General features: G+C 38.5%; 1 protein-coding gene across 12 annotated transcripts in view; it reads right to left on the bottom strand.

Annotated features, from left to right (window-relative positions):
- The window catches only part of CSDE1 (cold shock domain containing E1), a 41,330-nt gene that overhangs the window by 9,368 nt on the left and 4,788 nt on the right, over positions 1–27,174 (bottom strand). The window contains exons 2-17 of one of the 12 annotated variants that reach the window (XM_020780542.3): positions 21,164–21,555; positions 20,372–20,531; positions 18,278–18,427; positions 16,233–16,431; positions 14,915–15,024; positions 14,470–14,562; positions 13,967–14,064; positions 13,200–13,281; positions 12,394–12,522; positions 12,132–12,257; positions 11,689–11,901; positions 8,903–9,043; positions 8,653–8,811; positions 5,789–5,896; positions 4,180–4,355; positions 2,571–2,683 (exon numbers count right to left, since the gene is read on the bottom strand). In XM_020780542.3, the coding sequence (XP_020636201.1) occupies positions 2,571–2,683; positions 4,180–4,355; positions 5,789–5,896; positions 8,653–8,811; positions 8,903–9,043; positions 11,689–11,901; positions 12,132–12,257; positions 12,394–12,522; positions 13,200–13,281; positions 13,967–14,064; positions 14,470–14,562; positions 14,915–15,024; positions 16,233–16,431; positions 18,278–18,427; positions 20,372–20,497 (2,023 nt within the window). In that variant the 5' untranslated portion in view covers positions 20,498–20,531; positions 21,164–21,555. The remainder of the gene's footprint in view (positions 1–2,570; positions 2,684–4,179; positions 4,356–5,788; positions 5,897–8,652; positions 8,812–8,902; positions 9,044–11,688; positions 11,902–12,131; positions 12,258–12,393; positions 12,523–13,199; positions 13,282–13,966; positions 14,065–14,469; positions 14,563–14,914; positions 15,025–16,232; positions 16,432–18,277; positions 18,428–20,371; positions 20,532–21,163; positions 21,556–27,174) is intronic. The other 11 variants (XM_078393346.1, XM_020780544.3, XM_078393347.1 and 8 more) reach the window with 11 other exon arrangements.

The following is a 27,174-nucleotide window of genomic DNA, read 5'->3' as shown; positions in this document are numbered from 1 at the left end:
TATGGCTCGCATGCCCACAAAGAGGTCTCTATGTGCCAGATGTGGCACACATGTCATAGGTTTGACATTGCTGCCCTAGGGCCTGCTCTGCCGTACCAGTCCGTGAATGTAACTTTCCTTGTATTTCATTTAAAAATTGTCTTGACTGCTCTGTCCTTTCCTCTTACTTGCTCTTTAGGACCTGATCTCAGTCTAAAAAGACCATACTCTCTTCTCAACTGCATCATCATAAATATTTATTACATTTACATCCCACCTATCCAACAAAAGTAGTAATCAAAGTAGCTTCCAATTTTCATAAAACAATAAAAACAGGTAAAACAAATTCAAGCACAAAATCACTGAAGTCAAATAAAATAACCTATTCCATTAAAGCCATTAAAATTAATCCAGAAATGCTTGGAACTGTAGAACTATCATATTCTGAAACAATTTAGCAACAAATTGTGAATTTTGGACTGGCTTATTAGTCAGAACTTTGGTTCTGATTTAGGTAAGAGTTTTATACTTTAGATAAGAAGGGACAGGTCTTTTAAGGAGGCACATACAGTATCACCTCCCTTAACAGTGGCATCATTCGCATCTTGTACTTGTGTTTCATTACCCTCAGGTCTCCAGTGAGCTCATCCTATTTCTAGCTCTACCAATGGGAAGGGGGCAACATTATCAATCACCCTATTGCTGGTTCCACAGATTGTATCATGACTCTGATATCAGAACTTTGATATTGCCATTGATGAAGTAGTAGGAAATTCCGCAAGTGTGCTCAGGAAACCATTAGGAGCCACAAGGGATAGACTTTTTAAATCATTTTTCAGAGGTTCACCCCAGTGGCCAGTCTAAAACTGACCAAATAGTGATCTATCTAGGACAACAACATCATGTGTAACTCATACTTTCAGATCACCAACTCTACCAGAAAAAAGTATCCAAATCAAAATGTATCCTGCTACATGTATGAGGACAGCCACTAATTGGAATAGGCCCATGGTTATCATGGCAGAAAGGAAATCCTGTGATACTTGTGACCTCAGTGTAAACATTGAAGACCAACCAAAACAATAAACCTTGGGTAATCTAATAGCACATTGGGGACGGCCACAGACAGTTTAAGAAGGAAGACTAGTGTTGGGCAGACAGTACAGCAGCATACATTCAAAAGTGGCAGACTGTGGATGAAACATCTGGTTAGTGAGACTTCGTATTTTTAATAGACTGCAGCCAATATACCTCTTCACCCTCAGCTTTAGCCTTGTACTCTAAAGAATAACCTGGTGGATGAAACAGACTTCACCGTTCTATCTCAAGCCAAATCAGAGATTTCATCCAAAATCAAATCCTCGATAAGTGATGGATTTCTTACAACTGATCTAGCATTTAAAAGAATGTTTAGGCTGGTAGGTCACTTGCCGCCATACCTTCTTTGGATAGATGGATTGTGATAGTGGTCGCAATGACCAGATAGGCGGGATATAAATAGAATAAATTAAAAAAAAACAGATTCCAATTTGAAAGGAGTGAAGGACAGCCAACAACCTGTCCTCCTTTCCCTGGAATGTAAAATTGGAATCTTCTACCATATCCATGTTACTGATATTCCTTGAACAGTGGTTCCCATGCTTCCATTCTCCCAGAAACATCTTTATGATCCAAAATTTCAAAAAGCAAAGATAAAAAATAAATAAACTCTTCCTCCTCACTTCTTTATGCTGACCCTTGCCTTCATGACCCTCCTAAGTGGATCCTGCAAATGGGCAATCCCCATTGGTCTTGTCCCCTCAGCAGCCCAAACTGCACCCCTGTTGCCAGAGGTGAGACAGTTCTTGGTGAGGTAGATTGTAACTACAGCTTCCCAAGAGGTGACTCATAGAAGAAAGACACTAGGCTGCAACACATAAAGGTGAGTTCTCTAGGCAAGCAGCAGGCAGCAAATGAACAACAGGAGATGCACACACACACTGCCCTGGAGATGCATGGCAATGCTTCTCGTGTATGTACTTTTCAAGGCTGAAATTACTCCCTTTCCTTTTCTGAAATAGCTCTCTCTCTCTCTCTCTCTCTCTCTGTGTGTGTGTGGTGAGTGAGTGAGAAAGTGAGAGTGAGAGAGAGAGAGAATAAATAGGGAGATGGGAACACAGAGGTTTTTTAAAGTGCCTGGGAAACCTTCACTGGCACTCAAAAATAGACTGCAGCCAATATACCTCTCCACCCTCACCCAAGTGGATCCAAAGCACTGTACAGTATTAAATACATTAACATTGCAATTCTATCCATAATCTTCTAGGAGTAAGTCCTACTGAACTCAAGAATTCAAACTTCCTTTGAGAAGAGGACTGCACTGCAAGATAAGCTGCTTTGTGAGAAGCAGAACTAGTAAAACATACTTATAACTTACACATGTTTTTCAGCAAGCATACACTGATTGTACTGGGACCATGGTTTGCTGGTACAGGAGGTAGTTCAGTAATTTAAATCAGAATCTCAAGGAGACATTCATCAAATAGTTACTATCAAGCACACCTCTTTTAGGATCAATGTTTGGATGGGAAAAAACTTAAAAGGAGCTTCACCTGCATGTGTCTTGTTCACCTTCTCTGCACTGACTTTGTTTCCTTTGCCTTTTGATAAGCTGTATTCCACCATGTCTCCAAGTTCCAAGCTATCAATATCACCACAGAATTCACTGGAAACAATTACACAGAAATCTTGAGGATGCATGAATATGAGACAGTAGCCAAAGTTAGCAATTAAGCCATATTCATTTTATCAAAATACAAGTGCAAGAATGACCTTAAGAATATCACTTTTACATCAACTTATCAAATTCAACACAATGCAGCCCCATGATATATTCACAGTGCACCATGCTTTTTCAAAAGGGCAACAAAATGGATCTTATATGAATACTTCTCTCTCACATAACTGTTCACAGATAATTCACCTGAGATGTATCTGTGTAAACCAGAGGTAGCTCAAAAACTGTATATTAGCTCAACATATTAGCTCAACAAAAAATCCTCACTGAACAAGGCTTATGTCTCTCCAGTGAAAATACTAGCACCGCCTATAGCTTGGCAGTGGTAGATGATGCAGGAAAGCAGCCTGGTTTCAGAGGGCCTTAAGTTAATTCCACCGAGGTCACCAAGAAAAAGCAGAATATTTGGTGAGGAAAAAGGAGCCATGAAGCACAGCCACCAGATTTGGTCACAAAATATTCTCCTTCATGCTTTGGGTCTTCTAGGGGGGGGAAAGACAGCATGAAAATATTATCACTCAATCAACTCCAGTCTTCTGTTTGCATTAACCAGGCCACAGGGTTCTTAAGAAGAAAGGCAGGATAAAAATATTTTAAAGAAAGAAAGGAAGTTCTCCACTGTATTCTCTCCGAGGTTTCTGACTGATGCAAAAGTGAAGCCCCTAAACATGACTGTGAGGTCAGACTTGGGGACCACCTGAATAATGCTGCACTGTTGTTAGGTGGAATGACAAGCAGCACAAAGACCCAACTGTGCCATTTCAGGCCTTCCCTCCCCCCCAGTCTCCTGAAGACTGGAAAAGCATGGCATCCTGCCATACTACAAGCAATCTCATAGTCAAGCCTGTTGCTCAGTGGTTGGGTAGTTAATGCACAAGTGTCTTTTGTTTTTGATAAAGAAACAGCTAAGTTCCTTCTGGGGACATTGAGGGAAGCAGATACCATGAAAGCAAAAAGTGGAGGACAATTTCTAGTTCAGTTTTTTTAATTAACTTGCTGCAAAGCAGTCACTTAATGCTAAGAAAAAGAATTAAAGAGTAAACAAAGGCAGAGAGCAAAAAGACAAATGCTGAGCGACAGCAAAAGTGTATTTCTAAATAAAGAGAAGATACAAAATTGGAGCAGAGCAGGAAAACTCAATTGAAAGAATGTTAGTTCCAGTTCCTGCAGAAAATGAGCAGGAAACAGCCCATTTTTCTGGATGCCTCCAAGCACCACCTAGAGAATCCTATACACTCAATTTGCATTTTCCTCAGGTATTCCATCCTTATAGATTACCTATATCTCTGCATCACTGCCAACAGCCACTAGGAGAGCCTACACAGAGCATCCAAGCAAAGCAAGGCACTGAATGGACAACACACAAAAGGTGTTCCAGGTACTATCTGTATGTCAGCTGTATAGCTAGCTTTAATGCAACTTGCCTGTAATGGAAGAAGATCTCCTTATCATGATTGGCTGTTTCAATAAATCCGAAGTTATCCTTTAGAGTTGCCACATATCCCAAAAGTCTCTTTGAAGTGTAATTTCTACCAAGCAGTCTGACAGATGTAGCTGTTTGCAACCCAGTTCTTTTAACTTCACAGACTGTAAACTCAACCTGTATGAAAAGTATACATGTCAAGGGTAACAAAAGCAAACTACCCTTCAAGAATTCTTAGAGATTATATGCACTTCAAATAGTTTAACTATAGCAATTGCATGTTCTGTTATTTATCTTCTGACACAAGAACTGGTCATGACATATCCAAATGTCCTCTCACTTCAGATACCTAATTCACAAACATATACCGTATTTGCCGGCGTACAAGATGACTTTTTTGGCCCCCAAAACATGCCTCCAAGTGGGGGGGGGGGTCGTCTTGTATGCCGGGTGCACTTCAGTTGGGCCAAGAAGGAGCCGCCGCTGCCGAGTGAGTGATGCGGGGCCGCTCTTGCAGGGGAGGAAGGCAGGCGGGCAGTCCGGTTGGAGGGAGGGAAGCAGAGCAGGCCATGCCTGAGCGGCCAGAGTCCACCGCCGGGCTGCCTGCCGCCCTGCGCTGCTGAGCCAGCTGCCTGCTCGCCTGCGTGCCGCTGGATAGCCGCTTCCCCTCTTCCTCCTCCTCCTCTGCCGCCACCGCCCACCTGCTTCCCCACCTCGCAGCTGAGCCAGCTGCCTGCTCGCCGCCGGATAGCCACTTCCCCTCTTCCTCCTCCTCCGCCGCCCGTCCAGCGCTTTCCCTCCTCCTCGCTGGCCATGAATGTCCAGGGCGGGCCCAGGCAGAGCCCTGGCCAGCTGCCGCCGCCGCAGAGCCATCCACTCTATGAGTGGAAATGTTGGGGGGTTGTCTTATAGGCCCAGTCGTCTTGTACGCCGGCAAATACGGTACTACTGTTGTTGCCAAATTACATGCCACCAAGTCAATTTCAAGTTATGGCAACCATTTCCAGTTTTCTAGGTACAGAATACACAAAAGAGGTTTAGCATTCTTTTCTTTCTGGGGCACTCTGACTGTGCAGTTTGCCTTGGCTACAAAGGCTGGCTTTTGGGAGTCACAGCAGGGGAACAAACTCTGAACCTCTAGCTCCACAGCCAGATACCTTACTCACTGATCTATCCAGCCACCAAAAGTGTGCCTGCTCACAATACAATAAAAAAGTTATTAAAATGGCAGCTAATAGCATTTTGCTTTTATCCAAATAGGAGAGAAGGGGTCTTTAGCTTAACTGGTAAATGTCTTTTACAGTGACTGATCCTGTTTTCTGTTGAAACATTACTTGTTTCAATAATTACTGAAATCTAACTTTAAATAAATCCATATACAGTATAGGGAAAAATAATGTTCTTATAATATTTACATACAATAATATCAGCTTCTAGAAGGAGGAAAAATTTAAGTACCATTCTCTATATACTTGTCCATCAATATCTAGAAGGCAATAATTATGTACATGCTGAAGAACTATTGATCATAATACAGATAGTGAAAAATACATCCTGATTATGGTAAATAGCAATACTGATATGAAGTAAACATCAGATCAAAGTATTACCTTATCTCCTATTTGAGGTGAAGTAGATCCTTCCACATCTTTAGCCTGATAAGGGATAGTCAGTTTCTCTCCACAATCATCATAAGCAATTATGCCCTCTTCACCTTCCTGAAAAGAGGAAAAAGACAGTCAAAGAAAAAGATATTAAAACATACTTAATTAGCTTGAGTTCAGTCCATACAAATATGGCTTAATAGTATTCAGTTGCAAGAAATAAGATGATTTGTATCACAGTTCATGGAATAGTTTGATGTGTCCATAATAGTCACCCCTAGGTAAGCATAAATCTAGCAGAAAACAATATTGGATGACAAACTGTTTGATTACAAGGGTACTAGAATTCTGGTAATGGTAGCTGTTCCATTTGAACTATATACTTCCTACATAGATATTACTTAACCCTTAATACTGTAGTTGAATTGGTAACCCCCAGAACAAAGTCAAAAACATGGCAGGGCTCTTACCAGTTTTACTACTTAACAAGACTAGACTGTGGATGAAGCCATCAAGTTAAAGAAGCTTAAGTTTTCCCGACCATGCCTTGTCAATGGGTTGGAATTATTCCAGCACAAGGGGATCCAAAAGCTGTAGTGTGTCAAATGTAGTACCCTTGATTTGCATAACTGAATTATAGGTTGTAAGTTTTCAATTAACATAATATAGATGTTTTTTTGTCATGGCCAAAATTTTAGGCTAAGTCTCTTCATTTCACTACTAATTTTCATGATAAAGTGAACATTTCTTAGTATTACATAATAAGATATATATTTCGATTGGGTATTTGAAATAAGAAAATATAGATGTAATTTTTAAAAAGTTATTCAGAAGCACCACTGTTGTTCGAAAGAAAATTTGTAATCTGTATTTCAGAAGCTGGTCATTTATTTATTTGTTTAAAAATTTATAGCCTGCCCTGTATTGTAAGATCTCAAAACTGTAAAACAAATTCAAAACATAAGATATTTAAAACAATTTAAAATTAAACAACACAAAATGAAAGCACTCAAACATTAAAAACATAGTACTAAAACCTGTGCAGGTCATAATCCTCAACCCCAAAAGGCATGAATCACTTAGAAATTGATACTAGATTTCCTGTATAATCCAAAGTAGAAAAGTAATCCTTGTAGTATTTAATTGTACAGTGGTGCCTCGCTTAACGAGTGCCTCGTTTAGCGATGAATTTGCATTACGATGTGTTTTTTTAGAAAATAATATGCACCGTATAACGATGTTTCCTATGGGCGATTTTCGCTTAGCGAAGTTTGGGACCATGCTTCGCATAACGAATGCGATTTTAGGTCCCCTGCTTCACTTAACGATGTTTCTTTTTTCAATTTAAAAAGTGTCTTAGAAGGGTCAAAAACGGTTCTAAATGCTTGGATTCGTTAGATGACCCCCTAAGTCGTGTGCAAAACTGATTTGGCTTTGATCTGACTTTTCGTTAATTTATGGTGAATATTTTTTTTGGCCCATAGGAACCAATGGACCTGTCAAAATCTGACAGATCCATGCTTTCCTATGGGGGAGAAAACAATTCACCATAAATTAACGAAAGTTCAGATCAAAGCCAAATCAGGTTTGCACACGACTTAGGGGGTCCTCTAACGAACCCAAGCATTTAGAACAGTTGCTGAGTCTTCGTTAATTTATTGTGAATTTTTTCTTCCCCCATAGGAAACAATGGAGCTGTCAGATTTTGACAGCTGTCAAAAGTTGGGGAAAAAAATTCACCATAAATTAACGAAAAGTCAGATCAAAGCCAAATTAACTTTTGCATCTGTTTTAGAGGGTGCAGAAGCTAATCCAAGCATTTAAAACCATTTTTGACCCTTTTATGACACACTTAAATTTGCAAAAATTGACTTCGCAAAGCCACTGAAATGTATTGAGTCAGCTTCAATACATTCCAATGGAGGAAACATTGTATCGTTTAACCATGTTTCCTATGGGTTTTTTCGCTTAAGGATGGCAATCCGTGCCTACTGGAACAGATTAACCGGTTTCCAATGCATTCCTATGAGAAATGGTGTTTCACATAACGATGTTTCACATAACTTTTTTTTGGGGAACCAATTAAAATCGTTATGCGAGGCACCACTGTACTTGTGTGTCAGACATAGGGATGTTGGTTGTATGGAGAAGTCCAAATAAAAACTTGACATTACACAATATATTAATTTATATTTAGGCTTGTCAGGATCCATTTCTTTGGAAGCTCTTCCTTATCTGATTCAGAGATTTTTTTTGTCAATGCTCAATTGTGAATCCTGATTAATTATAATATGCACTTATAAGCATACTTCTTAAAGCCTGTTGTGCACTAAAACTAGCACTTTTTGGTAAATAAATCTGTAGGTCACACCATACCATGCACATAGTACTTTCACTCAACCAAGTAATTAGTTGCAGAATGGCTTAATTTACTGTAATTAAAGGGAGTTTAAACAGTATGAACTTATGCTTAAATCTGTACATGGATAATAGTCACGAAATGTGCTCACCAGTAGTTCAGGTTGTAAAATAGCTGCAATATTAATGTGTTTTTTGGATAATGTGCTTTGAAATCAAAGCAATGTTCCATGAACCGCCATCATACACTCATTTTTCTTTATCTGTCACAGTCCAACTTAACACTAATGAATGACAGTTTACCAACTTTAGACACAAAGTTCTATCTAGATTTTCTGACAAATTTACTATGATGGGTGGGGCAGTCACACCTGTTTTATGCATATGAAGTAAAATGTGAATGCTGAACTGATGGCCCCTTGGGTATTACAGTCACAGATGCCTCCTATTTAATCTGTGGTGCTTTTTAACATTTTGCAGAGATAAAGAGAAATACATAGAATAAGCAATACCTTCTCCTTGCCTTTATTTGGACTAGTGGATTTGGCAGAAGTAGCTTCCTTTTCTATAGTGCCCACAAAACGATGATCTGATTGGGTATGGAACGAAACAGTGCCCTTTGGAAGTTTCTTAATTCTTATAGCATGATTTCTTTGAGCAGAGAGCATATCCTGAAAGATGAAGGCCGCCACAAACAGTTAGTTGAAGCAAACAACATAAACTTGACTGCCAAAAATTGTAAAACATTGAAGTTTTACTCACAGGGACCACAGTAAATTCCACTTCATCTGAAATGTGGAGCTGGTTACCATCAAGAATTTCACTGAAGTGAAAAAACATGCGAGCATCTCTATCAACACATTTAATGAAACCGAAACCATCCCTCATTGCAGCAATCACACCCTATGGATGGAACATATAGGACAGTTATTTCAGCTAGTTGTAACATCTACCATGTATAGAGTAAGTTCTATCAACTGTTGAGTAGAAAATATTCCTCCTAAGAATGATGCTTAGAAAAATCAGTTTACTGAATTCTTAGTATGAAATCTGCAGAGCTGCAAGAAACCAAAAGTTTTACTGCAACAAAGAAGCATACCATATTATTCCTCACGATAACTCACAAGGCCAAATTCTTTTTTGATTGTAACAATTATACTCTTAGCAAGCACCAAAACAGCAAACAACAGCTATGCAAGAACATGCTGTCTTTTAGCCTTAAAATGTACCATATATTTGGTAAGGCAATAGGATAATTTAACCCACATAGGTAAAGGTTCCCCTTGAGAATTTGTCCAGTCATGTCTGACTCTAGGGAGCGGTGCTTATCCCCGTCTCCAAGCCGTAGAGCCAGCCAGCTTTTGTCCATAGACAGTTTCCATGGTCACGTGGCCAGCACGACTAGGCATGGAACGCCATTACCTTCCCACTGTGGTGGTACCTATTTATCTACTCGCATTTACATGCTTTTGAACTGCTGGGTTGGCAAGAGCTGGGACAAGCGACGGGAGCTTACTCCGTCGCATGGATTCAATCTTACGACTGCTGGTCTTCTGACCTTGCAGCACAGAGGCTTATGCAGTTTAACCCACAGTGCCACCACGTCCATATAATAACATACAAAGTTATTATATTAAGCCAGCTGCATTCAAGACTTAGATCCTCTCTATTCCAGTTGAAAAATGCTATTACTTCTCAACACAGTGGATCTGTTATTCAAAGGAAGAAACCTCCACTGTATGCATGAAAGCTGTTAAAGTCAGCTGAAATGACTTTCTGAATAGGGTGAAGAGTACATTTATAAAAAAGGGAAGATTTTCATGCAATTATGTTGTAATGTGCCTTTAAAGTAGGTCATGTAAATCTGTCCCCCCCCCACCATATCTTTAGAACAGGAGTCAGGGAACTTTTTTACCTTTTACCCCCCAAAAAACTTATATAAGCCAACATTACCCCCTTGATTTGAAAGGAAGGAAATGATACAGTATTTGAATTCAAAATCTTATTGAATCTATTCAGAATTACTTTGAAAGCTGCTTGATGAAGCCACCCTTTTTCCCACCTTAATTCAAGCCTTGCCTGTTCTTTTATAGTTTTGAGTCAGTCTCTCACATGAACACACACATCCACACAAACTTGATGAAGCCCTCAGTCTCTCACATCTTCCCTCGTTAACTGGATCCTTTCCCTCCTCCTGCTTGCTTGCAGTCATATCTGGCAGAAGCAGTCATTCACAAGCCCCGGATTGATTGACTGCCTGGGGCTATTCTACAGTTGTAACCAATCAAACAAGTATTCACGAAGGCTTTCACGGCCGGGATCTAATGGTTGTTTTGGGTTTTTTGGGCTCTTTGGCCGTGTTCTGAAGGTTGTTCTTCCTAACGTTTCACCAGTCTCTGTGGCCGGCATCTTCAGAGGACACCAGAGCACAGAGTGCTGTCCTCTGAAGATGCCAGGCACAGAGATTGGAGAAACGTTAGGAAGAACAACCTTCAGAACACGGCCAAAGAGCCCGAAAAACCCACAACAACCAATCAAGCAAGCTTATCTCCAATCTCTGAAAGAATAGATTTACAAGTGCCCTGCTGCAACCAAGGAAGTAACAGGGAGAGGTGGCTTACAAGTTGAGGTTTGGCTGCAGGGGGTGGGGTGGGGGGATGGGGGATAGCGCTCTGCTCATTACCTCCAGGAATTTCACTTTTACCCATTTGGGGCAATTTACCCATGTTCCCTGACCACTGCTTTAGAAAGATAAATCAGAAACACACCAGACTATTTCATGTATTTCCTCCCAAATCTCCATGAACATTTACATGAAAAACCTTTATATGATTGCAATTCCCGCAAGGCAAATGTGACACAATGATACAAGTTTCTTAACCTCAAATCATAAAGAACTGGACTGGAACCAAATTTTGAGATAACGGGATAGCATTAGGCAAAGCAGTACTATGCTCTGCACCATTCCATTAAACACTGATCAGAGGTTTTTCCCATTTTCAGAACCACTCACATCCAAGATGAAGGTATCAGGAGATTCAGGTTAATCCAAAATTTGAAGGATTAAAAACACAAAAACCAAAACTCAAACAACTAAACAACAAAGCAAGAAACCCCAAACAAACTGGGGGAGGCTCCTCCAAAACAGACCAAATACCGTGGCACAAAACATTGACATCTGATAAAAAACTGCCGAGTAGGTGGGGGCGAATAACTAGACATGTGTGGCAGCAGGAGGAGAAGGGGCACAGATATGGACAGAAGGAAGCACCACATAGCATAATTCACACAAACACTTTTCTAAAAACATTCTCCAGGACAGGAATCAAAGAAGCTACAGACATCAATGGGAAAGTTAATACTTTTAATTTATCTGGAATTTATATAATTTCCCCATAGCCCAGAAAACTATAATCCACTGAAAAATCAAAACACTGGCTCAGTATTTACCACTACAATTTTAGCAATGCAGAAACTGTAACTATATAATAACATAGATAAACAGTCACATTCCACCTCTCATCTGTACAGAATACTTAATCACTTACCATTTCTCTAGCCTCATTAGTGAATTGGAACGTATTGGGAAGAACTTCAATGTTAGTGGCTCGTTCCAATTTGTCACGCCGATCTGTTGAAATATTGAACCTAACATGGTCACCTTCTAACAGTGTCACCTTTGATTTTGTATCTTTATCTCCGAATGGTAGTTCTTTAGGAATCACGAAGTCAACTTTTATGCGCCCAGGAAGAGGATCATTCTAATTACAGAAGGAAAAAGAGTTTAGATAGATTAGAGCTCTTTTGAGCTGCACCAGTTTTAGATATCAATATTCATTTAAAATGACTTCCAAAGCATTTTCTCATTCCTGAACTGACTTCTCCATGAATGTTTACTTCAATTCTTCCCTTTATTCAGTATCACTGTCAAATTGCTGTAAACATCTACATACACAGTGTATAAAATTTTGAAAGTTTAAGATGATATCACCTGATTTTTGTTGGGTACTTTTGGAATTACTTTGGTCACTGTTCCCTCAAAGTGTTCAATGCTGATATCTTCAAAAATAACAGTTCCTTGAGGCAAAAGTCTTACATCAGTTGCAACTTCTTTACCCTACAAATATAGTATTAAGTGAAACAGTAGAGAAATACCATAAGGACAAGCAATGTATTCAAAAACATAATATATTTAAGTTTTTCTAGTGGCCTGAACTTAAAATTTAAGTCTTGTTTACAAAATGTGGCCTTACATTTCTGTCTTTGATTGTAAACTCCACATCATCTCCAGGCTGTAAGGCTTCCAGGTCACCTTTGAATTCACTATAGTGAAAGAATATCTCCTTCACAACATCACCTCTTTCAATGAATCCAAAGGCTTCCTAAGAGAAGAACACAATTGTTTAGCAAAGAAAAGCTATATTATCAGAAGCCCACCCGAATAACTTCAAGGTAAAATAAGTTTTAGATGGCAAGAAGTCAAAAAGAAAACCAATTTCAACAAGATCTACTTGTACAAAATATGTGTGAGAGTGAGAAAATTATTAAACAAGAGTGAAAGTAATGTACTCCAATACAATTCATGCTTTCTGCGATTAGTTTCAACAAAATTTATCAGGAAGCACACATATATAGTGAGACATCAAATGGTTTATAAAGCCTCTCTACCAAACCTCTGTGATTTCACTGCTTTACAATGACAGGGGAATATAACAAGATGACATAAGTCTTATTCAACCATTACAATCAACACACTCGGAGGGGAGTGCCCTGCCCCCTATGCTGGCACTTTCCTCATGCACTCAACAATGAGTCTGAAGGGGAGTGATTCCAGCTCATATGGAGGCGCTACATAATGCCCATCTTCCAGGTTTTTGCTTTAGAGAAAAGCCTTTGTAAGAGCCTATGCTTTTTTTCATACTTGCCACTGAAAAAAGTGGCAACTGAGATTGGTGGAGCAGGCACTCACCCCAACGTGTGCTGACAAATCCAGATACTATATCTATATCTCTCAAGTTCCTAACTTCAGAAATAAATTAAATACTGAAGTGTTCCTTACCTTCATGGCACAAACTACTCCTTGACACCGAGCCTGTTTCTTTTTCAAAAGCATAATGTTACGAGCACTTACAGCACCAGTGCTAGGAAAGAAGGTAGACTAAGATGACACAAGGTGAATCAAATTAAATGGCTTTCCACAACAGAAACAGCTAAAAAGACTGAAACTGTGTGTATTTAATTTGTGAAAAGAAAAAAACTTACAAGTCTTCATTTGATGTGACATGGGCATTTTTAGAAAGGAAGCTTCACTTCTACCCTGTTTCCCCGAAAATAAGCCCTAACCTGAAAATAAGCCCTAGTATGATTTTTCAGGATGCTTGTAATATAAGCCCCACTTAAGTGAAACACTGCCCTCCACCATTCTGCAGCAACAGAAGATGGCATGACTGCATTTGAATAAATGTAGATTCTACATGGAAAAAAAATCCCTTGAAAATAAGCCCTAATGCATTTTTGGAGCAAAAATTAATACAAGACTCGGTCTTCTTTTCAGGGAAAACGGGGTATTTTATTTTTTGAAAAACATCCCAATTTTAGGTCTAATAAAGATGCTTCCAATTAGTGTCCCATTCATCTATGAAAGAAAAAGAAGCACCATATGTGCTTTATTGACTTAAATATCAATTCCAAATTACTGCATTTTGAGTAATGAGTGACAAGGCATTTCAGTCTCCTAACAAAGCCTCAATTCAAAACAGCGACACAGATTTTTGAAATCTGCACTTCTTTACCACTGATTCAGTACACTATAAGATACCAACTTACTGTTTATTTGTATCAATAATAAAGTTTATTTTATCTCCAGTTTCCAGCTGAACATTTCCTTCAACATCTTCTGGAGTGTAAGTTAAGTAGAACACTTCCTGTGAATTACAATTTTATGGTATTAATATTTTACTAAAACTCTTAAAGATTTTGTCTGTGTTAAATTTCTGATTTTTACAACTTGCAATATTATCCTTAAAATTTTGATTTAAAAAAGCAAGAAACGCCACAGTGAAAACATTATCGAGCAGTTACATTTTCCACTTCAGTGTTTTAACTAGCCATACAATTCTAAACTACAGATGTGAAAACATTTCAGAATTACAGTCAACACATGAAATCTAAAGCTTTTCTATTTCTGTCGATTAAAACATATGTTTATAGCAATTTAAATTTATGTTTTCGTAACACGTAAAGTTTTAGCTGTATACTCTGCCAAGTATTTTAGTTTAAATCATACTGGAGGATCAATCAAAAAGTTTAAGTAAATACATAAGTTTTACCCCATTACGTTCGTAGCATACACTCCCTGTTGGACTTTGACCCGGGGCAGCTGGAGACTTACTCTCTAAGTTGTGAGGAACAGCACACACAACCTACCAGTCAAAAAAAAATCCATTGCTAATTACTTTGAGAGGCAGCATTATGCATCAGACTGTTAGTTATCTTCTGTCACACACTCAGGGATACACTTTACAGGTAACCCACAATCGTATGCCATGCTGCAAATGTATGTCTTACAGTACTTCTGTTCATTGTAAGAATTGTTGTCTGTTAGGCAAAACCGCAATTTCTACATGCTTGCCAAAACCAAGGAAAAAAAATCAAATTTGAGAAAAATACTTCTATGCAACTAAGTAGAAGCATGCTACCCTCAACTCTGCCCTCGTCTTTCACCACAGCAGATGTAAAAGGCATGCATATTTAAAACTGATCATAGCCACTAACTTGTCCATTTATTCGTTCTTCAGGTAATGTTTCTGTTTTGATCTTCACCAGTTTAATAGCAATTGGTTTTCCAGTTCGCCGGTCAGAAGATACTTCAAATTCAACATCATCTATAAAACAGATTTAATTTAAGAGTGTACAGGTCACTTTTCAGGTTAATACTTGTCTATGTGCAGCTTCCAATCACAGACAAAAGATCAACACAAGAGAAAGAGAAAGCAGTTAAAACTAAAAATAAAATAAAATTGTAATTCAAGTACTGAAACAAAGTAGCAACTGAAATACTAATACTACAGGACTTTACAGGTCTGTTTACATATAATGGATATACTAATTACTAGATATGCAAATTGCTCATTTCCTCAGAGAAACCTCCCAAACTAAATACTCAATTCAAAAGTAATAGCTTAATAAAATTTAACTATTTTCTCTTGCATTAATGAATACAACTTACGAAGTTGTCAAAACAGACATATTTTCTCCACAACAGTCATACAGATTTCCCCGGTCGTTGTGTCTGGGTAGAGTTCGTTGATGAAAAATACAGAGTGCAAAAGGTCAATGAACTCTACCCAACCACAAGGACTGGGGATCATTACACACAAAAGACCAGCTAATGACATCCATCAATCACAGTGACAGATAATCTCTCCTCCTTAGCACAACAATACACCCACAACAAGACACACTAATCACCCATCTCCTGAAAAGGACAAAAGCCTATCTCACAGCCATAAATACTCCACTCCCAAGCCAACTACACCAGAGCACAGAGTGCTGTCTTCTGAAGATGCTAGCCACAGAGACTGGCGAGACGTTAGAAAGAACCTTCAGAACACAGCCAAAGAGCCCGAAAAACCCACAACAACCGGAATTCACAGAGTTTACTCACTAAATCCCCACTAATTCAATGGCCCTATTCTATTTCTCTTTACTACTGGATTTCAGCCAGCGAGTCCCCTTTTTGTCAAGAGGACCTGGTGGTGTCTTCTAGAACATACAGTACATCATGGCCTCCTGTAGCTGCACGGTACACTGGAGAAGTTCTAGTAGTGGACAAGCTTTGTCTGCTGTTATTGATCCTTTCATAAATGAACTCCAGATAAATGTTCAATGAAGGTCAGGCATCTCTTGAATGTCAAGTGAATAACTGCCTTCTGGCAGATTGCCTGACATAACCTTAGGAGGAGGCTTTAAATACGTATGGCAAACAAGTACTATTTCAATGCTCTTATACATCTAATTGGTGGTGCAAATGCTTCTGAATAGACCTCATCAGGCAAATACAGAGAGCCACAAAATTCTACCAATTGATTACCTCCTACTTTAAGCTCCTGTAGGTTGCCATTATACTGTGAACAGTGGAAGAACAGTCTCGCTTGCCGTTCTGAACACTGAATGAATCCATAGGAGGTCAGCAGTTTTTCAATAACCCCAGTTTCACGCAGTCCTGCAGAAGTACCATTGGGGTACCCGTTGTGTCCATTGTTATGGAGAAGGTTTGGATCAAAGCTCATCTGAAATCAAAAGGAAACTTGTGAACTCTTCTAAGAATCAATGCTTCTCTGCCTTGAGTCCCTTATTATATTTATATATTAAGACTTGTATCTTTATACTAGATAACTTTAGAGAAATATTAAATGAAGGCCAGTATTTAAAGGCCATTAGAAAAGCATGTGGGCTTCTATCTATTTAAATATTTGTACGACATTTTTTTAATTGAAATCCACCAGGGGTTATACCGCATCTGTTCTATTGTAACTGTACACAAAACTCCATCACTTAATTACATACAGAATAAAACTGGCGCTATAGCCAATATTATCCAACAGGGTAACTGGACTTTTCAAATAAAGCTAATAAAGAAAGCAAAGGCAAAAGGTTACTAAAACTAATCTCAAGACAATTTCCACAAGTAATTTATTTCCTAGTTTATCCTCAAGCTTAAGTTCCCCACACTCTAATACTTTATCACATTGCCATATTTTTAAAATACCTTCTCAATTCCTAAATGAGTTTAAGTTTCACAAAACAGAGATAAAACTGACCCATTAAATTTTCAATAACATTGTGACACTCTTCTTAATTAGACAAAATTAACAAAACATCTACATAGATAACAAATTAAATTAAATCTGGAGAGAAATTAGTATTAGGTTTAATATTTACTGTTACAAGAATCAATGAATGTATCATGCAAGTCAAAAAGTTTAACGCAAGGCACTGCCAAATCATGCATTTTTAGATTATGTATTTTACACATGCTGCAGTTTCCTGTGTATCTGTTTAAGAAAGCAAACTAATATTTCTGTGACTCTTAAGAATCCATTGGCTGAAATCCTATTGCATCGCTCTGCATGTGCAACAGTGATATCATTAGCAACAAATCACCACTGATAAAAAATGCAATTTTGTGCACCCCAAAATTGTCAAAGGAAGACTTTAATCAGTTGTGATTGAAGCAGATGACATAATCACTGCTGCACAAATGAACTTGTGCAACATGGTTTCAGACATCAACTGTTCAAAATAACCAGTGTCTCCAAAATATTCATTATAACACCAAATATTTTTGACTTAATAGAGCATCCATTCACTTACAGTACTGGTAACAATGCAACATTTTTGTTATCTGGCAGAGTAGGATTTTTACTTACTTCAAAGGCAAATTCCACATGCAGCTTTTGAAGATGCTAAAGCTGCAACACTCCTGTACACATTTGCTTAACCCTTTAGTTAATGAGGGTTTTTGAGCAAGCATTTGAAGAAATGAGCTGCAACAAACACTAACAGTATTGCTCTTCCCTATAAGCAGGAAGTGACATGTGAAATATGACATGGTAGAAATTTCAAGAACAGGAAAAAAAACATACATAAAAGCCTCTACCAAACAAAAGACGCCAAACACACAAATATTATAAGTTACATGCAACATCTCCCTACTGCAGTGTTGGAGATGGGTGCTTGCAACTATCACATTGGCTTGTTAAAAATGCTTTCCTATTACAAGCAGAATTTAGATAGTTAAGTCTGCAGACTTAACAACAGAAGAGAATTTAATTGAGCTTGCTCACAAACATATATAGGTACAATAAATTCAACCAATATTTCAGAATGCTTAATATAAAATCCCTATGTGAGAGCATACACACTACTTTTCATTAAAGTTTCTGAAACAGATACAGGAAAGCAGAATTTAAGAACTCAGCAAGATTTCCAGCTGGTTCAGGTAGAATTTTGTCCTTTAACCTGTTGAGATTTAATACCAGTCACGTTAGAAGTGAGAATATATGCAGAGAAGAGTTAACTGCTACGGATCCCCATGCTAAGATGACATATCTGTCAACTGCTGCCCTGACTTACAGATCTCTGATAAAGAGGGGTCCTCTTCTGTTTTTTAGACCCAGATGAAGTAGAAGATGAAGAGAAAGGTAAAGGATGAGAAGGAGGGGGAGCTGCAGGAGGGGGGAGAGGATCTGATGACACAGTATAATGGTTCTCCATCTCATACAGCTGTGATAACATAGTACACAGTAACTAGTCAATAGTTAGAACATCTTTAAATACATCCAAGTAACTATCAAACTCCATGTCTCAAGAGACTTAGCTGGAAGTCAAAAGCAGTTGATTCAAATTTCCTTTTTTTTAAAGTAGAATCACAGCATAGATGGTATAAACAAGTGCTATTCTAAGTCAGTAATTCCTCTCCAACACTGTTTGTGTTGCTCAACTCCTAGGACCAGACAAGCTCTTGTGCAGATACTCTCAAGAAGGAAATGTATTTAAGTCACTGATTGAACAAACAGCAGTCATTTTATGCATGTTTTTGCATTGCTGTAAGAGTTAGGTCTAGAAAACTATTTTCTCTCTCCTTTTCCATTTGAAAGAGATAGGAGAACACAAAAACTGGTCCTTTGATGAGACAAGAGAACAACTGCTTCCTGTTGCACAGACTATTTTTGCAACTTTCTTCAAATTTGGAATAAAAAGTCCTAAGATTTATGCTTGTGGTTTGTTTCAGCAAAGCCTCTTAGAGACCATATTCAATACAATGACAGTTTAAGCATTGGAACTTAAGATACATAGCAACACTAAGACCTGAGAGATTTTCCATCATTTGGAAGACATAAGTAGAGAACCTGAATTTCAGGTAAGAGTACATCAGCATTTGGCCTTTAGCTGAATTTAATATGATCTCAATAACAGTGGCAGCACATTAACAGCAGGTCTCAGATCTCCTCTAGAGTTATTAAATATATAGTAAGCAAATAACTACTGCACAAAAATAAACTCAAGTGAAAACACTATAACAACTATTTATGGCTTACATTCTACTCAACAGGTTACAGTAGCATAGTATTCACAGACAGTTGCTGATTTTCTATGTCACAATGCATAAGGTGAAAAAAGCCCATTATTTAGCTATTGTATAAAGTATAGGCAGTTTTCAGATTTTTTATGGTAAGGAGTACAAAATCTTTAAGGCTTGTATGATCGCTGTTTAGGAATATAAAGCTGCCTTATACCGTGTGAGACCACAGGCCTTTGCGTGTGATGATACAGCTCTGACTAGCAGCAACTGTCCACAACTATCCCAGCCCTGCTGGAATTACTTCTTAGCTATGAGCCTTACCCAAACTATACTTAACAGCCAGATGCAGCAGTTCTCAACTGCTTTCAGATATCTTATAAAATTAGACTCCTATATTTTGGTGTTGCCACCATACTTGTCATTTAATATACTAGACCTTAGAAACTTTGAGAATGTCCCCTCCCTGCCACTTCCATGCTAAGAGTACCAAAAAGACAATATCCTTTACCTGAGAGAGGCCAGATTAAACAAAAAAAAAAAGCTGTACTTTTAGGCATTTATTTGCTAATCATATAAGTTGGTTACAGAACCCACAAATTTTTGCACTAGTAAAGTACCATGCTGGATGTGTCTCAATCAACTGACTATCAATCTTCAGAGAGAGTTCTCATATACAAGCAAGTTTGGCAGATGTATTCTCTGCCTATTGTAAACAACAGATTCACAAAATGTCAACCTGCTGCCCTTTAGCAGTAAGAGGATTTGGCCTCTGTGTTGTAGGGTTTTCCACAGAATGTCCAATTTCTCCCCTTAGAATTATCTTATCCATCAGGACAATTCTGCTCTTAAACAGCTGGAGAGGTAACCAATTGCTCTGGAACAGGAACTAGGCCTGGTACAATGACCAATGAAAAGAATGATTGGGAATGAGGGGTGGGTGTGAAATGATTTTCGAACTGAAACTGTCAACTTAAGAATATTTTAGCCTGCTCAATGTACTCTGGCAAGGTTATGAGAGCAGGCATTTCTGATAAGAATCTGCAAATTGGCCACTCTTCTTGCTCAAAGGAGGTTGTTGCATCACACCATCTGAGCTAGTTTGGCTTTACCCTTAAGAATATTGCTAGTATGGCAAAAGAACTTACTGATTGGCCATAAGGTGATAAATTCAGTCCGACTGGAGATGCATTGCCCAGGTTGGCACTAACGTATGCAGTAGGGGGAGAAGACGGCATGGAAAATTCAACAAATTCTTTCCAGGTGCTTGCCATATTTTTACTCCTGTTTCAACTTAATTTTATAATGCTGCATATAACAAAATCAAACAAGACAACCTTGTCAATGTATATCTGCCACTTATCCAGTGTTATAAAAAAGCTGCCATTCTGGCAGCTTCCTAACATATTTGACAAGAAGGGATTATTATGGTACTTCAGGAAGCATTTATTAGCTTTATTTTACTTTAGAGGGGTTCTGAAATTGAGAGCAGAAGCTGGCTGCTAACTGAACTGATGGCTACTACTAATTCAGCTGTTCTTATAGTAGACAATTCACATTTAAACCTACCAGCTTATGAAATGGAGACTCACTGACACATAGCAGTAACTGGGAGAAGGATATGGAGAAAGTTTGAGATTTAGATCTATAACTTTAGAGTAAACTGATTTCAAAAGTGCAGAACTGGAAAAGAGTAGCAGAAAGCTTAATGAAATAGCTACAATAGATTGCATTCCACGGTTAGATCAGCGATATAACCAAATGACAATACCAAAGAAATTGAATCACTTAAGAAGCGCCATAGCTAGATGTTAGCTCTGCTTTGATATTCTGACCAATATAGGCAGTAGAGATTTAAATAAAAGCATTGTTTAACTCACGTTAAATAGTATGTTTAATACAAAGTATTTATTGCTGTTTAAAATAATACATGCACCAACCTCGCAGTGATATTTTAATATTGCACTTTCAGTAGTATATGCCGATTCTTCTTTTCAGCACACGTTTCAAAGTTTGAAGATTGCTATTGTTAAAAAAAAGAGATAGCAAGAGACAAGTGATCTATCAAGCTAATAAGGAATAACTGGTACTGCACTGGACAGTTTCAGCACAGTACTGAAGAAAACAAAGACTACTAGCAGCGTTGGGACGTGCTCTTTTGAAGCTGTTGAGTAGGCACAAACTTCTTGTTTCAGATCAAGTGTTGTGTCTTCAGTGTAAAGTTTACTCTTCTTTGGTCTTATTTTGCTGTTACAATGCGGTGTTTTCCTTTCCTGATCTGAACTTGAAGCAGCAGTTTCAGGTGGTAAATTCTGTTCTGTTACACTTCATACTGAAAAGAGACAAACAAGAAATTTATTAAGCTAAAATTTTAAATTCATCGGCCAAACCCCTCTTGTGTAGTTATTATGCAGAGGTATCATTAACAGCATGACTTTCTGGAGCAGAATTACCTCAAGTTAAGAAATCACTATAAGACATTACTTGTTACCAGTGGTGGGATTCAGCAGGATCGCACCAGTTCTACAGAACCAGTAGCTAATGTATTATTGGTTCTGCAGAACCGTTTGTTGGCCTGCTGAATCCCACCACTAATCCTGGCCAGTGGTGAGATTCAGCAGGTTCGCACCAGTTCTACAGAACCGGTAGCTAATGTATTATTGATTCTGCAGAACCGTTTGTTGGCCTGCTGAATCCCACCACTGCTTGTTACCTGCCAAATCATACAACTCAGTTCTCTATGGTGAGTTCTTAATTTGGGGCAATTCCCCTCCAAAAGTTATACCATTAGTGTTATGTCATTGTGCCTCTGCAAGAGGATTTTGGCATGTACAGTTTACAGATACGATTTCACTGTGATGCATAAACACTTCCTGCAGTTTTCAAAATCTTAACATTTTTAAATACAGGTTTCAGCACTTCATTGTGTGTGGGGTTTTTTGGTAGATACAAATGTTTACTGTGCTAAGGGTAAACTCCAGTTGAATTATCAAAATGTACCATAAATTTCTCAAGTTTTAATAAGACCTTCCAACCTAGTTTCAATAGTTTTAAAATATAATTTTACTTTGCTAACATTTTCACACTTGGCACTTAAACTAAAATGATAAACATGGTTGTATAGACCAGTGGTTCTTAACGTGGGCGATAATGCCCCCCAGGGGGCGATTTCATTTTTCAGGGGGGCGGTAGAACGAAAAGGGGCGGCGTGGGGGCGCTGGAGCAGAAGGGGGGCGGTAGGGGGGCGCTGGAGCAAGCCAAACCTGTGAAGATGGCTGCAGCCTTTTTACAGTGTGCATGAATATATATTTTCCTCCAATTTTAATTTAGTTTCAGACTTTTTGTCTTGAAATTTTTAGTTCCTGCATTTGTTTTTATGCCCCTTTTATATTTCTTTTTGCGTCTTAAAATTCACTTGCAACTAAATCATTAAATGTTACTTTTTGGGGGGCATTTCATTTTCTTGGAATTTAATTGTGTTTTCAGGGGTCATTGGATTTAAGTGTCTTTAAAAAATTAAATAAATAAATAAATAAATAAATAAATAAGATATCATCACCGCGGGGAGGGGGGCGATGATAATTTCCTCAATGGCTCAAGGGGGCGTTTCTTTCAAAAAGGTTAAGAACCACTGGTATAGACAAGCCGTTTCAGACCTTATACAGAGGTTATTTTAATGTTTCTATTATCAGTCCTGCTGCCTTACCTCCATGTCTTTTTAATTATTTTCAGTTAAATTTGTGTGTGTATATTTTTGATTTTATAATTATTGTGTTTAATTGTTTTAACTGCTTTTATGTTATACTTTTTTAACATGTAAACCACCCAGAGTGGCCCTGGTAGCCAGATGGGCAGTATAAAAGTCAAATAAATAAATAAAATAAATATTCTTGCTTCAAGGTACAGAAGGCAGAAGCAAGAATAATGATACACTAAACCTTATTTAGAATATTTATAATTTTGAAAAGCAAACATATTTATATTCATAAGGAGCGATGGGGGTACAGTGGTGCCCCGCTTGACAATTACCTCGTTAGACGAGGAAATCACTTAATGATGAGTATTTTGCGATCGCTATAGCGATTGCAAAACAATGTTTTAATAGGAAAAAATCGCTTGACGATGATCGGTTCCCTGCTTTGGGAACCGATTTTTCGCTTTACGACAATCAAAACAGCTGATCGTTGGGTTTCAAAATGGCCACCCACTGTTTCAAAATGGCTCCCTGTGTTTAGGAAGGCCTTTTCGCTTTACAGGCACCGGAAAATGGCCACCCTATGGAGCATCTTCACTGGATGCTGAGGTATTTCACCCATTTCAATGCATTTCAATGTTTTTTTTTACTTTTGCTTGATGATTTCGTTCTACAGCAATTATGCTGGAACGTATTATCCTCGTCAAGCGAAGCACCACTGTATTTGTATTTTTATTCAATATATTATATCTTTATACAACTCAAAAATCCAACACAACGGTACCACATAATTTGAAGTGGTTTCTCTAATCGAATTCCTGCAGTTTAAGATCTGTAAATTTATTTCTCTTTCCAATGGTTTTTAATTTTTCAGCTTCAGGTAAGAGCAGGAGACAAATTCAGTAACTGCATTTAATGTGTATATTTATATTTTATCATTAGTGAAGGATTTATGTTTATTTCTTCATATCTGAAAAGCAGGATGGAGTAAAGGACAGATGATCCTCATTCCAGAGCAAATTTTTCAGGAATCCAACTTCCAATAGGTATGGAATGCAAAATGATGTTGAGCAACAGCTGAGACATCTAATACAGTTGTGCCTCACAAGATGATTGTAATTCGTTCCGGGAGAATCGCAGTCTTGTGAAAAAATCATCTTGTGAGGTTCCCTATGGGAACCTCGCATGATGAAATTTATTTGTCTTGCGAGGCATCGGTCTTGAAAAAAAGTCTTGCGAAAAATGATCGCAAAAATAATCATCTTGCAGGTTTTTCGTCCCGTGAGGCAATCGTCTTGGGAGGCACCACTGTATAAAGGAAAGTAACCCAGGTTTGTTGCACGGAGGAAGAGTGAACCATTTTATGGGGTTGATAACATTCATTTTTACACCTCTGTCGTTCCCTCTGGCCCACATTTTTAAAGGAATGGCAACACTTCAATAATACTTCCCCTTATTATTAAACAAATGCCATAAGTACAATTAAAAACCTTTAAGAACAAAGCATACAGCTCAGTTAAGTAAAAGACAAAGTTATACATTCTTCATCCTAAGAATTTACCACCTAGTTTAAATGACATAGAAAGCTTTTAATTTAGTATGCTATGTGCCCCTTCACAGATTGCTGCCTTGTCGTGGCGAAGGGGTTTGAGTAATTCAGAGAAGCTATGGGCTATGCTGTGCAGGGACACGCAAGACAGACAGGTCATAGTGGAGAGTTCTGACTAAATGCGATCCACCAGGAGCATACTGCATAGGAAACTGGAATGTAAGATCTATGAACCTTGGTAAGCTGGATATGGTCAAATAGAAAATGGCAAGAATACACATCGACATCCTGGGCATCAGTGAACTAAAATGGATGGGAATGGACGAATTCAATTCAGACAATTATCATATCTACTATTGTGGGGAAGAATCCCATAGAAGAAATGGAGTAGCCCTCATAGTAAACAAAGGAATGGGAAAAGCTGTACTGGGATACAGTCTCAAAAATGACAGAATGATTTGAATAAAAATCCAAGGCAGACCTTCCAACATCACAGTAATCCAAGTTTATGCACCAACCACTCATGCTGAAGAGGCTGAAATTCACCAATTCTATGAAGACTTACAACACCTTCTAGAACTGACACCAAAGAAAGATGTTCTTCTCATTATAGGGGACTGGAATGCTAAAGTAGGGAGTCAAGATATAAAAGGGACAACAAGTAAGTTTGGCCTTGGAGTTCAAAACAAAGCAAGGCAAAAGCTAATAGAGTTTTGTCAAGCGAACAAGCAGCTCATCACAAACACTCTTTTCCAACAGCACAAGAAACGACTCTACACATAGATATCACCAGATGGGCAATACCAAAATCAGATTGATTATATTCTCTGCAGCCAAAGATCGAGAAACTCTATACAGTCAGCAAAAACAAGACCTGGAGCTGATTGTACAGTTGTGTTCAAAATTATTCAACCCCCACTGAAATTGAATGTTTTGGCCATTTTGACATTGATTTTGATCATTCAGTCATCTTGCTTACATTTACATGAAAGAGGCACTTGTAGGTCAGAGAAATATCACCTTAAGTTTATAATGAAATAACCACAAATGTCTTTTCTGTGCTCACATCATTATTAGTTTTTATTCAACCCCCAAGTGACATTCAATCTTAGTACTTAGTAAAACATCCTTTTACAGTTATAACAGCTTTTAAACGTGAAGCATAGCTTGACACAAGTGTCTTGCAGCGATCTACGGGTATCTTCGCCCATTCTTCATGGGCAAAAGCCTCCAGTTCAGTCAAATTCTTAGGCTTGCGCACTGCAACTGCTTTCTTTAAGTCCCACCAGAGGTTCTCAATCGGATTTAAGTCTGGTGACTGCGATGGCCACTCCAAAATGTTCCAGCCTTTCCTCTGCAACCATGCTCTAGTGGACTTGGAGGTATGCTTGGGATCATTGTCCTGTTGAAAGGTCCAACGTCTCCCAAGCCTCAGGTGTGTGACGGACTGCATCACATTTTCATCCAATATCTCCTGGTACTGAAGAGAATTCATGGTACCTTGTACACGCTGAAGCTTCCCTGTACCTGCAGAAGCAAAACAGCCCCAAAGCATTATTGACCCTCCGCCATGCTTCACAGTAGGCAAGGTGTTCTTTTCGTCATATGCCTTGTTCTTCCTCCTCCAAACATAGCGTTGATCCATGGGCCCAAACAGTTCTAATTTTGTTTCATCAGTCCACAGAACACTATCCCACAACTTTTGTGGTTTGCCCACATGACTTTTGGCATACTGCAGTCGACTCTTCTTATTCTTGGGAGACAGCAAGGGGGTGCGCCTGGGGGTTCTGGCATGGAGACCTTCATTACGCAGTGTGCGCCTTATTGTCTGAGCTAAAACTTCTATACCCACATCTGACAAATCTTTTTTCAGTTCCTCAGCAGTCACACGGGGACTTTTCACCACTCTACGCTTTAGGTAGCGCACAGCAGTCGAAGTCAGCATCTTCTTTCTTCCACGACCAGGTAGCATTTCAACAGTGCCCTTTGCCTTGAATTTGCGAATGATGCTTCCTATGGTGTCTCTTGGTATGTTTAACTTCTTTGCAATCTTCTTATAGCCATTGCCCTTCCTGTGAAGACAAATCACCTCTTCTCTTGTCTTCCTGGACCATTCTCTTGACTTCACCATGTTTGTAACCACACCAGTAAATGTCTAGAAGGAGCTGAGTATCACAGTCATTTTAAAGCTGCCTAATTGGTGCTTATTATGCTTGATTGGTGCTCGGTGACATCCACAGGTGTTTTCAATACCTGATCGAAAACACCTGAATGAACCTCTCTTCTTCAGAGTGGTAGTCTTTAAGGGGTTGAATAATTGTGGCAATGAAGAAACCACAAAAGAAACATTTACTACTGTATTACATAAACAATTGATGTTATTTTAGTTGCATTTGGTTCTTTAAAACATCCTTGTAGGATTTCATTCTGAATACAATTCCAAATGTACACTATAGTCCCTAAACCCCTTTACAGCATTGGGGGTTGAATAATTTTGAACACAACTGTAGCTCTGATCATCAGCTTCTTATAGCAAAACTCAAGCTTAAATTGAAGAAAGTAGGAAAGGTCTAATCTAAACCAAATCCCATGAATACACAGTGGAAGTGAAGAACAGATTTAAGGAACTAGATTTGGTGGACAGAGTGCCTGAAGAACTATGGAGGGAGGCTCATAACATTGTACAGGAGGCAGCAACAAAAACCATC

This window comes from Pogona vitticeps, chromosome 4 (assembly GCF_051106095.1).
Source record: "Pogona vitticeps strain Pit_001003342236 chromosome 4, PviZW2.1, whole genome shotgun sequence".
Lineage (NCBI taxonomy): Eukaryota > Metazoa > Chordata > Lepidosauria > Squamata > Agamidae > Pogona > Pogona vitticeps.
The sequence above is the reverse complement of the archived record's forward strand: the minus strand, read 5'-3'. Positions and strand labels throughout refer to the sequence as shown.